The sequence below is a fragment of the Vanellus vanellus genome (genome assembly GCF_965231255.1).
Source record: "Vanellus vanellus genome assembly, chromosome: 9".
Lineage (NCBI taxonomy): Eukaryota > Metazoa > Chordata > Aves > Charadriiformes > Charadriidae > Vanellus > Vanellus vanellus.
In genome coordinates, this window is record NC_138914.1 from 11,988,829 (window position 1) to 12,001,734 (window position 12,906).

General features: G+C 46.1%; 1 protein-coding gene across 1 annotated transcript in view; it reads right to left on the reverse strand.

Annotated features, from left to right (window-relative positions):
• The window catches only part of PLXNB1 (plexin B1), a gene marked incomplete at its 3' end in the record, with an annotated part of 68,966 nt that overhangs the window by 14,732 nt on the left and 41,328 nt on the right, over window positions 1–12,906 (reverse strand). The window contains exons 8-17 of the mRNA XM_082487743.1: window positions 10,049–10,157; window positions 9,847–9,955; window positions 8,392–9,249; window positions 7,840–7,965; window positions 6,627–6,749; window positions 5,545–5,638; window positions 5,169–5,335; window positions 3,970–4,121; window positions 1,960–2,065; window positions 201–337 (exon numbers count right to left, since the gene is read on the reverse strand). Of these exons, the coding sequence (XP_082343869.1) occupies window positions 201–337; window positions 1,960–2,065; window positions 3,970–4,121; window positions 5,169–5,335; window positions 5,545–5,638; window positions 6,627–6,749; window positions 7,840–7,965; window positions 8,392–9,249; window positions 9,847–9,955; window positions 10,049–10,157 (1,981 nt within the window). The remainder of the gene's footprint in view (window positions 1–200; window positions 338–1,959; window positions 2,066–3,969; window positions 4,122–5,168; window positions 5,336–5,544; window positions 5,639–6,626; window positions 6,750–7,839; window positions 7,966–8,391; window positions 9,250–9,846; window positions 9,956–10,048; window positions 10,158–12,906) is intronic.

Sequence of the window (12,906 nt, forward strand, 5' to 3'; positions counted from 1 at the left end):
CATTGTGAACGTGGGCAGGAATGTAAGATGGTCGAGGTTGCCAACATGACCCTCAATGGGAGGATCTCCTGGAACACAGAGGAGAGCAGAGCTCCAACAGCCTGTGCTAAGGGCTGAGCCAGGCAGCATCACGCCCTGCAGGGCTCTGGGAAGGACTCAGGGCAGTGCACAGCCAGCACATCGGCAGGCTCTGATCTTACATGTGGCAAGGGAGGTCTCCAAGCAGGACACTGATCTCACTAGGATGCCCAGTCAGCAGCTTTGAGCCCAGAAGGGTAAGGCAGGTTCCTCCTGCTTTGGGGCCCTGAGTTGGAACAATGGATTTCAGCTCTGGGTTCTAGAAGAGGGAGGAAAAAAAAAAAAAAAAAAGAAAAAAAAAAAGGACATGAATGACAAGGACCTCAAAAGATAAGGCAAGGAAAGAAAACAGCAGAACATGTTCAGTGGCCTCCAGTGCCCTGAAAATAGAAGCTATAGATCCCAGTCACAGGCAGGCCTCAGCTAGGCTCCAGCAGCTACCTTACGGAGCAGAGCCAACAAAGGAGGGATCAATCACACCAGGAAGAACCATGAATCGGGGACCAGTCTTTCCACAGACTGCAAAAGGCAGATGGATGCTGCAAACAGCAGAGCTGTGAGCCTCACACACAGACCCCTGGATTAACAGTTCAAAAGGATTGTTCAGATCAGTAACTGGATTAATAACTCAGGTTAGGAAAAACAAGGTAGCAAATAAATTGTCTGTTTGTCTAGTAGATGAGGAGATTACCAGCAGGGAGCCCTAAGAATTTGTGTTGAGACCTGTGCTGCTAAACATACTTGTAAGGTGTCCTGGAAAGGGGAAATGAAGTTTGATAAATTATTCAAAGTAACAAAAACTTAGTACCGCTGAGAAACTGCAGCAAAATTTAGAGGAACCAGGCAGAGTGGCACAAGTAAGTCACTGCTGATAAATGAAGAGCAAGATACATGAAGTGAGGAGCAGGGAAACTGCAGCAAAAATCCAACCCAACCATATGTACACAGTTGTGAGTTGCGAAATAGCTCCTGCCCATTCAAGAGTGCTTTGGTACTGATAACAATTCTACCAGCGCAGATCTCAACAAAACCACACCAAGCGGTAGGTATTACTGGGAAATAAGAAAAAAAGATTTTTATGCCACAGTAAAACTTCCTTTTGTACTCACATCTTGAACATAATATGCAGTTCTCACCACCCTGCCTCAAAATGGTGATAATAGAACCAAAACCATGAGAAGAGCAACAAGCATAATTCAGTATATAAAATGGTTCTATACAGCCAAAAATGGAATAGCCTAAGACTTTTCAGGCATCTCTTTCCCCTTCCCATGGGAGACAGAGACATGCAACTAGGTATATATCTTTTAAGTTGTACAGCAAGGACGAAAAGCAAGCAATTGTATCTAAAAATTACTTAAATATTATTTCATAATTGCTGGGCTTAAGATATCAAAAAGTTATCAGAAATGTGTTTAAAAATAATAGGAAACATTTCTCCGTACAATGCACAGTTACTGCCACTCACTGCTGAAGGTCAGAAGTGTGTTCAAGCAGCAATTTCCAAATTAATAAAAGGAAAAGTCAGAAGCCTTAGTAAGATGTTAAGACATCAATAAAAACAATCTCCAAATCAGAGAGGTACTCTGTTTTTCCTCTTTCTTTAAGCATTTAATAGTTACCATTGTAGAAAAATAATCACTAGACTACAGATTCTTTAGTATTACTCGGTGCAGCTGTTCTTGTAATCTGAAATGGTGTGGGGGGAACCAACAGCAAAAGAAACTCCCCAAAACACCAAACAACACAAACATCAGAAAAATCAGATAAAAATACCAGCAGCAAGTGCCTGGTTCTGTCCCATAAGTTCATGCAATAAACAGTATTTAGCAGAAATACTGGAAGAATAGGGAGAGGTATTAAAGAAGCAAGTTACGTTACCTGATAGGTGAAAATATGCCCAGAAACTCCACGTCCTCCTCCAGGCACTTCCACCACGATGTGCCCAGATCTCTCTGTCCAGCTGCCGCCAGTGACACACACGATACTGCAGGGCAATCCAAGAACAGTGTCACACCATAGAAGAACAGATGAGCTGTATCCATTGCATCATGTCCTAAGACCATCTAGCAACCACAGCTCCCTTCTTTCAGCCTTATCACATGCTTAGAATATACAACTGAACATTGAGAAACACCTTCAAAAGCTGGAGTAAGTACAGCATAAAAAAAGCAAGGGGGTGGTTCCAAACAGGCCCATCCTAAAAAGATTATTCTTTCTGGGACAGATAGGATGAAGCCCACTGTATTACAGAAAGAGTCCAAGAACTCTGGTATTGTCCAGACCTGATCAAATCAGTCACATCTGGAGCGACCCCAGGCTAACAGTGGTCAATCCACACATTAGCGCGGTGTCTGATGCTGAAGAAAACTCAAGACTGTAGCTTTAGCTGGCACTAGTCTTCAGCCCGCGGCCTCTGGGACCAGCCAGTTCCCCTGCTCTGCACCACCCATTCTTCCCAGCCATTTTTCCAGCCATAATTTGGTATGGGAGACGCTGACAAGGTGAAAAGTCAAGTTGTACTTAGAACAGGGCAGCAAGGAATCCCATGTTACAGCACGGATTTGCTAACAGAAAAACTAACTCTGCAGACTTCCCAGCCTTCCTACACAGCATGATTAATTTTGTCTGGGCCTTGCTCAGGAGTGGGTTCCAGGTTCACAGCTATATCCCCCCTCAACTGAAAAGGCTTAAGAATTTCAACTCAGGCAGTGCAGTCCCAAGCCAGGACCCTGTGATGCCAGGTGATTTACAGATACAGAACAAAGACAGTGCTAACCCCAGAAAGATTACGCTCTAATTTTAGGATGAAAACAGAAAGCAGATGGATCCAGACAAACAATGCGCACACACAGGACAACACTGCTCAACACAGCAGGCCATTTCCCAGCAGGATCTTACCTGGCTCCCAGAGGGAAGGGTGCTACAACTACTGCTACCATGGAATGAAAAAATGGGTTTGTGATAGCTCTGATGAGAGGTTACTCACAATTGCTCTCTTCTCCTGACGGTTGCTTGGCTCCTCTCCCTCCCTTGTCCAAGGCTCCCACCTACCTGCCCTGCCACAGGCCAACTACACAAATATTCCTTTCTCCTTGCTTCCTAGCTAACCCCAGTCACACCTCTCAACACCTGACTACACTGCCTTGTTACATGGCCCTGCCCAGACACACCAGCTATCCAGTTCTCTATCACTTACATTAGCTGGATTCAGCAGGACAGGTCCTTCTGCTTCTCATCCTCCTCTTAGACACTACTTTCACAAGCATTGTGTGACCTGCCAGGCACTGCTAGCCACCAGAAGAGTGGCACGGGGCCCACCAAGACTCCCTGGTCTGTCCCTGGTTGACAGGGTCCTTTCATTGGATTTCTTCTGGGAGGTGGAAGTCTGGCTGACAAGTGAAGAATGACAGTCTAGGGGTGTGCCCACTCAAGCAGAGGCAAGAATCTGTGCTGTACTTCCAACCACGTGTTCCCATCCTCACCCTGTGTTAGCATGGTCAGGATATTTTTCTTGCAGGGACACTTGCACAAGCCATGTCCTTCGCTTTTTTTTTTTTTTTTTTAAAATCACCCTGTGTCTGGGAGAGAGACCCATGAAGCTGCAGGGCCTGTGACTCCTTGATCCAGCTGGCCTGCAGGCTCTGTACCGGCAGCATAGTTGGTATACGGCAGCACTGTTTGGCCATCGCCTTGTACACAACCTTATCTCTTTAAGGTCACTGCCTGAGTAACTAATCAGACAGTGACCTCACTCAGGGGCATTCCCTGCGGATTGGGCAAGGCTCAATACCTGCTAAAGCAAAGGCAATGACATCTCAGGCTGGTGTTGGCAGCCAAGGGAAAAAAAACAGCACCTGCCTCTGGGAGGAGGTTTCGCAGATACTCTACCTGCTAGAGATCTCATACTCTTGAGCATCTACGGCACAGGGAATTCCTGCAACAGTGACAGTTTCTGCAATGTCTTGATGTTTCTGCCCGAGGTTTGAGCCAGTGATGGTGATTCTAGTGCCACCTTCCACTGGTCCAGACAGGGGGTACACCTGCAAAGACATCCGCGCATGTGTAAATGTCACAGTATCTCAGACCTCTGCAGTCTGGCAACTGATCTACAGCACAGGGCCCTTCAACTGCCCCATTACAAACTCTGCCTGGTTGGGTCACTGCTATGGATTCCTTTTACTGGCTTGGACTAGTACCAGGTTGCACCCTCATCAGAAGAAAGGCCATAAAGAACACGCCAGTCGGAGCCTTCTTTCCTGTACCTCACTGTTGCCAGCAGTCCCCCCCAGAGGTGATAATCCACTATAGACTTCTATGGCGAGGACTGCCCTGCTTTGCTTTCTCATCAACATGCTGACCACTCCACAGGGCATTTCTGCTGAAGAGTGGGAATGCACAAGCCAATACGTGTTACTGGTATTGAAGCAGCAAGCACCATTCCCCCCTCAGCATCAGTACGACGATGAATTGCATGCTGCACAAACATCAAAGCTCTGTCCCTGAGCAGCATCCAAGATAAACTAAGACAAGATGCAGCACATGGATGTTGTGTGCCACTGGAGGGAGGACAAGCTGACAGCAAAAGGGACACATGGCTACAGACACTTGTCATGTGGCAGTTAGCAAGAAACATTTAAAATAAACAGACAAAAATAATTAATTCCAGTAACCTGTCATGTTTTTCCATCCTTGCTGTACTGTTATCGTTAGGTTTTGCCCTCCTTTACCACAGGCTCAGTTGGGCCAACCTGGTTCAGGGTCTGGCTCGGGACAGTTGGAGAATCCAACCTGTGGACCCTTTCCCAGCTCCTGAATGATTCTGCTCCTTCTGGCATGCCAGTTTCAGCTTGCATGAGATACAAATGCATCTTTCCCAACTGTTCGGCAAACTGAAAGCCCAGCACAAAAGTCTAGCATCCTCACAACACTGAAGGATCACAATAGTATAGGACTAACTTGTTCCTGAGATGGCCAATGTACTATTAAGCTGCACTGTTCGCACTCCGAGTTCTCAGCCCTTTGATTTCAACTGGAGAATGGAGCCCTCCTTGCCCCGGGTGCAGTATACTAGCGAGCAAGTTACTCACAGAGTGAATGAGGGGTGCTGGACACAGGTCTTCTATCTCTTCCTTGCAAGAGCTCCTGAAGATACAGCTGGGGTTGTCACCTCCACACCACACACAGTTGTACTTTGAGTCAGCTGTTTGGCAGCGGCTACAATCAGTGTGTCCCACAGAGCAGTTGTAAAAAGTCACTGCAAAGGAGAAAAATTTAGAGGCATCTGCAAACATCCCCTTGGGCACAGAATAATCCAGCAACTTCGCATCTGCTCCTCCCTCCCCTGTGACAAGCAACAGAAATGAGGCTGTACGTTTCCCTTAGTTTCCCTGTGATAGGGCTACTAGAGATGCAACTCTTCCACCTCATCTGCTGTATTTTTACTGGAAGCTGTTGCACTCCTACCGTGAAGATCTGCAGCACTGTCCACTCGAAGATGTCGTTGCCTCTGCACAAACACCACAGCATTGAATTCGAGTTGAGGCGCTGTGTAACTGTACTGCAAAGACAAAGACCATCAAGACAGAGGACTTAATAGAGGCACAAACAAGCCAGCTGAACAGGCAAAAAGCATCAGCATCCATCCTGCATAGTGCACCGGCACATATTGCCTATACAGAGCTTCCTGGGAATGCAGACAAGGCAGTGTTAGCTGGGGCAGTGGCAGCACAGTCCTGCCCTCATTGGTTCATGCAGTCACAATTCTGCTCTAGGAAGAGTAGCAGGCATTGGTTCACTAGGATGAACATTGAAAACAAATGTGTGCTCACAACAATACTTGTCTAACTTCCTACCTGCATTCCCAAATGGCTATTTCCTATCTACAAGCCACCTGCTCAGAAAACTGCTCAAGCTGGCATTTCTGCAATTTCACTAGAGCTGAAGATGTAGGATTACAATTGGACCACAGGCCTTGTGTGCACAAGAGCTTATGTTGTTCCTCTCCCTTAACTACATGAGTTTGTAAACTAAAAATATCGCTTCTGCTTGCAAATCTTGCCCTAGGTAAAACGCACACATCATCCAGAAATGTACATGGCTGTTTTAATTTTGCCTGTTAATCTTACAACCCACAGGTCAGCTTCTACCACTAAGAACAAAACTGGTATTAATAGCATTTTTCTTTTCACAAAAGAATCACCATCACAGAAGCCACGATCCAGAGAACCATGAACAACAGTGCCTCAAGCTAAAGCGGGAAAGGCACTGTCCTGGCAGGTTGCAGTGAGTAGTGTTTGGAGACGACATCATCCTGTACTACAGCAAATGCAGCGACAGGTCATGTGGTCCAGACTGCAAGTTGAAGATACCTGTACCACCAGGCAGCAGCATCACAGATGAGGGCCCCCATAGCGCCAAACATTCTACAAATATTTTTGAAAAATATGCTCTTTTCCCCAAAGAGCTTGCCTTCCAGCCTGCTGCTTTGCTGAGCAAAACCAGCAGCAGTGTGAACTCTGAAATGGCATCATATTCCAAGCACTCACCTGGTTCATCTGGCAGGTGATATAACAGAGGGACTGATTTGTTTCTTCTCCTTCCACATAAGCATCCATCACCACTGTCCTCCCCTCCAAATTCAGGACACACTCATAGTCCCACTGCTGGTCCTGCAGAGAAGATACACATAGCACCATTTCGCAACTACATGGAGCTTCCTGCTACACAACAGTGCATTCCTGCCTCTCCAACTCAGTACCTTTGACCAAGCCACTTACTGTGCACGTGGTGTGCTCCTCTCATTCCCTTTGTTATACCAACTCTATGCTATATTCAAGGGCTCCCTACGCTGTCACTGCCTCCATGCATGAAAGGTAAACCAACACAAAACAAAACACCTAGAAGGGAGCATGTGTATGTCAGTGTGAGGAGAAATCAGCACAGGAGGAGGAATTAAAGAAAAAACATTGGGACTGTGAAGTTACACTTGTATGTCTCTCCGAAACACTAGCGTAGAAATGAAGAGTGGACTACACAGATTAGGGCAATGCACCCCAAAAAACACTAAGCGTACTTTTATTCCCTCTTTCTCCTGTAAATCTTCCACCTAATTGCTTAGACGCTTCCTGTAAAAAAGATGGATATGCATCTAACCAGCTCTGCTCCTCTGAGCAGTGCAGTTTATCAGGTTTAACACAGAAAGTAACAATTAGTCTGTGGGCTGCATGCTCTGAGGTGGTTGTTTATAGAAGTCACTAAATCAGTCTTCTGTCTTGAGAATTTTTATCAGAGGCACACCCAAGAAACACAGCTTTCAAGGCAGGTTTTCCCCATTGAAGAAGTTTCAGGTATGACAGGAATAGCCGCATTAACATGAGCATGCCAGAAAGGAACGGGAACAGATGGCTTTAGCGTATGGAGACACAAACAATCAGCAGAGATTCAGCAGGAAGTTATTCCAAGAACTACCATCTACAGTGCAGCACAGATGCAAACTAATACAAACGCACGCAGATCTTTCTCCAGCAGGTTGGTGCACACCTGTACTCTCCCTTTCTCTGAGCAACCTCCTACCCACCAATAAATCCAGCTATGTAATTCTTTATTCACAGCTCATTCCTCTAGGTGATTCTGCAAAGAGGAGAAACCTAGGCAGAGCCACAACCCTGTCTTACACATATTTTTAGCAGTGGGCAGGTTGCCCAAACAGTCCTTTGCATTAACACAGTTTCTCAATGCTGATGGTGTTTGGCTGACTACCTGATAGAGGTGGAAGTTCTTTCCCAGCAGTGTTATCTTCCTCGCCACATTGACTGGAAACAGCGAAGATCCTTGGATTCCCTGCACACAGGGACACGCATCTGGACCCCAGATAAGCTCTTCATTCTGAAAACACACACAGGTCTTTAGAGAAAGAGAACTCCATGGTTTTGACACAGGGAATCAAAGCCAAACATGCCAACAGAGAAACAAGCCCGGCCTGAACAAAGACATGGCTGTGCTTCTTTACCATGAAGTTACAAGAAAGCTGTGCAAGAGCCCAAAGAGGTGAACAGCAGAAAGCTGAGAATATGCTGGACATCACAGCAGCTGCCACCTTCAGGCCAGCAGCATTTCTACAAGACCTGGGAACCTTGAACACATTTTTCTTCCTCAGGCTGCCACTTCTCACTCCACACATTACTGCAGTCTGCTTCTACACTCTCAGAGGGCACAACCTCTCCTGTGTGCTGAAAACTAGACCAGCATTTTGTATGAAAATTTGAAAGTGCTACAGCCTTAGACACTGAATTCCAAAGCCCAGCAACTTACCTCTTCCCAAAACTCAGGAGCATCATACTGATAGTCGAGGTCAGGGTGGAGGATCCTGGGAAAGTCAGGGACATCCCTCTCTGAAGAATCACCATCACCCGACAGAAGAGTCGAAGCAGAGAAGGGAGATGTGTCATTCTCAGCATGCAGCAAATCCATCCAGTCCTCTGTGTCCTGGAGCTCTGTGCCTTCCTCCAGCAGCCAGTCTGGGGGAGGTGATGGTGGGAGCTCTGAAGCAGGTGGTTCAGTTCCCAGCAATCTGGGAGAATCATCAGAGGCAGCAGGCACCCCCGGCACCTGGCTGGGGGTTTGGGGAGATGGGATGGAAGAAGTCAGTGCCTCTGTGGTAGGAAAAGAACTTGGAGGCCACTTGAAACTGGTGACATGAGGGGAAGGCGTTACTGCTGCTGCAGACGTGTGCAGAGGGCTACCCACTAGGGTGGTGGGTGGGTTGGTGTGCCGTGGCTCCTGGGCGGTGGCTGGCCCTTCAGTGGGCAAGGCTGCATGACCCATGTTTTTGGATGGGCTGGTGAGGACAGATGCAGCAGAAGTTGTCTCTAGCGCAGTGACGGCGGGTTTGTCTGCTGGTGGTGGTAGAGGGGATTCTGTGACGGCCTGAAGAGAGGCTGCTTCGGTTGAGAGGGTCAAGTACGTATAGCTGAGGATTTCTGTAGGCTCAGTTGTCATATCTGAGGCTGCAGAGAGTGTGACATGGTTGGTTTCTGTAGGGGGCACAGTGCTTGGTACCACACGCATAGGGGGAGTGATGGGTTTTGTGGCCACGGCTGGGGCCGTGGTAGAGGACTTGGTGAGGGGAGCTGCTGAAGAAGGAAACACACTTGAGGTTGGGATCTGGGCCTAGAGAAAAACAGCATGGTGGGGTGAGAAGAGAGAAAGAAACAAAACAGAATAAAACCCAAGCAGAAAAACACTCCATATTACTTCCCGTAGCAGTGTTCACAAGAGGCTGCTTCACCCTCTGGATTTCAATAAGAGCTACATCTCATGCCACCTTGTCTTGGGATGGGGCTGGGGAATGCTTATGGTACAGAAGATCAGAAACATTCCCTCTTCCCACAGATACCTGCACTCGCCTCTGCCTGCCTTCATCCCCCACAAAACTGCAAGGTCACCTGTGGCAGCCGGTTCCACCTTCCTCCCCACAGCCTCCCTGCCAGATAGCTCTTATCCCTTGCTTTGAAAACACAGGCTGGATAACCCCAGGAGAAGGGTGACCTGCTTAATCTGATGGCACTTCCCCAGAAACCTAGCAAGGCCTTGTAACATCAGAGACAGAGAGCCTTGTGTCGCTCCAAGGGGAGGCTTTGCTCCAACAGCTCACCTCCTCGCTCCATGTGGCTGACAGCTGCTATTTTACCCGAGGAGAGATCTGACTCACTGCAACTCGCTGAGGCTGTTATAGCACACAGGACTAGGACCGAGTAGGAGACGCACCCTTTCATTGTAGATAATGGTTCCTTCCTCACAGGCTGCTTTGTGGGTGCAGAGGTGCTGCTGGATGCACCAGTTACATCCCCAGAGACTGCTCACACACTTCTGGCACCTGGAACGATGATAGAAAAGCAGCTGCTAAGACAACCCAGGAAAGGACAGCCACCCTCCCTATAACTACAGACAAGAAAAAGCAGGTGCTCACGGTGCCGATTTCCACAGCAGGGCCACTGCAGCACAGTCATAGAAAGAGAAGTCCACAGAAGCAATGAAGATGTCATGGAAACGCACTACGAGCTTTATGGTGACATGATCTGAAAATGAAAAAAAAAAATTTCTTAGAAATGGAGCCACTATAAGTCTGCCATACTGTTAAGAGACACAGCACGCTTTAGGAAAGACACTGTCAAACCTGGAGACAGATTTCCTTCCATGCTTCTAGCATCTCAATCACTGGATTATCCTACGGACACTAAAAACGGGTTGGACAGGTTTGTCAGGAGCAGTTTATGACAGTTCTTGCCAACCCATGGAAAGGAAGACTAGTCTGAAGATCCCTCCATATTTATCTGCTCTAATTCCACTGTCATCTCTGTATTAGAGGAAGATGTCACATTCCAGGCTTGAAGCTGATTGTCTCCCTTTGTCATCCAAAGGAAAACCAAACCCTTAGAACTGACATACCCTTCACATACTGCCTTCACCTCAAGAGCTTTGTTCTATGTTCAGACTAAGAAGTGAGTCAGTGAAGAGGTTTACAAGACTTGTAATCTCACTTGCAACGACTGGAGGTTTATCTGCTTTAAATCCAGGTCTCATGTCAACTACAAGCCTCAGGACAGTCCAGTTCTCTTTGGGAAAGAGACTATCACTGTTTTCTGATAGACCAAAAAGCTGCAGAGATGGTAAACTTACTGCAGCTGATAGCTTGAGCCTGAAGGAGGTATTTTGCAAATGACAGTACTAAACCAGCTAATTAATCTTGTTCCAGACAAATGCCCCCAATCCTAGAGTTGGGTATTAGTTCTCCAAATAATAGGAACATATTGCATGCTCTGCTCAACTCCAGGAGCTGCCATTTCTCCAAGACCATCTGCTATAAAAATAAGAAACAAGAAGCTTGTCCATTGTTCCTCTCACAGAATTCAGACCTGCTCTTACAAGCAAGCTCTGTTCACAACAAAACAACACATCTGGTGAAGGATCAGTCAGGCCTAAGCTGGGTTACTGATAGGATGACAAGTGAAGCAGTATGCTAGTAAAATAGCTGATGATGAGGTGTGTATGAAAACCCTCGATTAGGAGAAAATAAGGGTATCATATGCAGCTGGATGCAGGAATCACTGCAGAACTGTCAACTCCCATCACTGTCATAGAGGTGATTGCATTTGGCAGTGGTAGAACAGCTAACACCTCCCAGGATTTCAGGGTTATGACATCATATTTATAAATATTCCTTTCTCCAAAAAGGTCATTATTTCCCATGACTGCCAATAATGTGGTTCGACAGTACAGAAGATGAGGTTGAGCACTTGCAAATTGAGAGCAAGAGTTCCTGCTATCAACTTGGAGCTCAACAGCTTAAAGTGACAGATGAGCTGGTATGCAACTTTTAAAACAAAGCTGAAAAAAAGGCAACTATTTTAGTGAGCTGGGATATTATAAGTAGGAACAGGAAAGTGCTGGTATCCAAGGCTCTGATGAGACATCATTTAGAAAACTGTATGATTCTGGTTACCAGCTTCAAATTCATCTCAGCAAAGCACGGAAGCCATGCAAAGAAGGGTTAGCAATACAGTGAAGAAAAGAAGTCTGAGAACTCAAAGAAAAAGTTGGCACAGTTAACACGGCAAAACTCTATGCTAAGAACACCTGGCCATAGTTCACTGAGTGGGAGAAGAACTGCAGAAGCAAAAGGACAACACAAATAGATCAAACGGACACACACCATCTATGAGCAAGTTTAGGCTAGAGAACAGAAGCAACTTGTTAAGCTTCAGAGAGGCAATATGAAAACAACATAGGTAAAGTGTCTATGGAGTCCTGAAATAAAAGCAAGATTGACTTACAAATGAGTCAATAAGAGTATCTCAAGTCTGCAATAATGAAAACTAGACTGCGGCTTTATCTACACTGATTTTTCACAACTGTGCTTAAATTCAGACCCCATTTGCAGAACTAAACAGGGAAGCCAATCCTGCCCACTCTGCCTGTAGGTGCAGCGCATGAAGCCCTTTCCCTCTGTGCCTGACCACACTGAATGGAGAACTGGTTTGTTTGTTCCAGACTAAAGCAGCGTGAAAGCCAACAGATATAATAATAATGCTGAAAATGAAGGCAGTTGAGATTGAATGAGTGTGTTAGCTGGGTTCCGCTGTCATGTTATGTCCATGGAGATTGCTTCAGACCTATTTTAGCCAGCTGCATACTTGCATGGAAAATCTGTTTAGCCATTTAGGTGAATTGTGTGGAATGCTTCCCAAGTGGCACCTGCCTTTTACTTCAGGTGAAAAAGCTCTTTGAAGACATCAGCTCGTTAAAGCTCACCCCAACAGGCCGAGTAAAATCCAATGCAAAGACTATAAACTGAGAACTTTCCAAGTTCTTTAGAGTGGTCAATTAGCAATACTCATCCAGTTATTGTTCACAGTAACAGAAAGCTGACTATATTTTCTGAGGTTATTGCTGCATTGCAGATTGATTTCTAACTTTAAGGACTCTTCTTGCCTTTCCTTACACATACTTCCTTCTCCCACTACTACAGGGATTTTGAGAAGGTTTGCATTTTGTTTGATTTGAATAATAAAGCAGTATTTAAGATAGTTCTCTCTCCAGATTTACGACAAAGCTGCCAAACCAGCCACCACTCTAGCTTGCATTTCAGATCATATTCAGATTTGCATACAACCTTTCAAGCAGAATATCCTTTCCAAATACCAGAATTTGGCATTGGAATTTGGCAACAGCCCAAAATAGCACAGGATGTGTGTGACACACAAGTAGAAAGCAAACCGATATTATGACATAATGAAGTGAACACCTGCTGACAGACTACATACATTC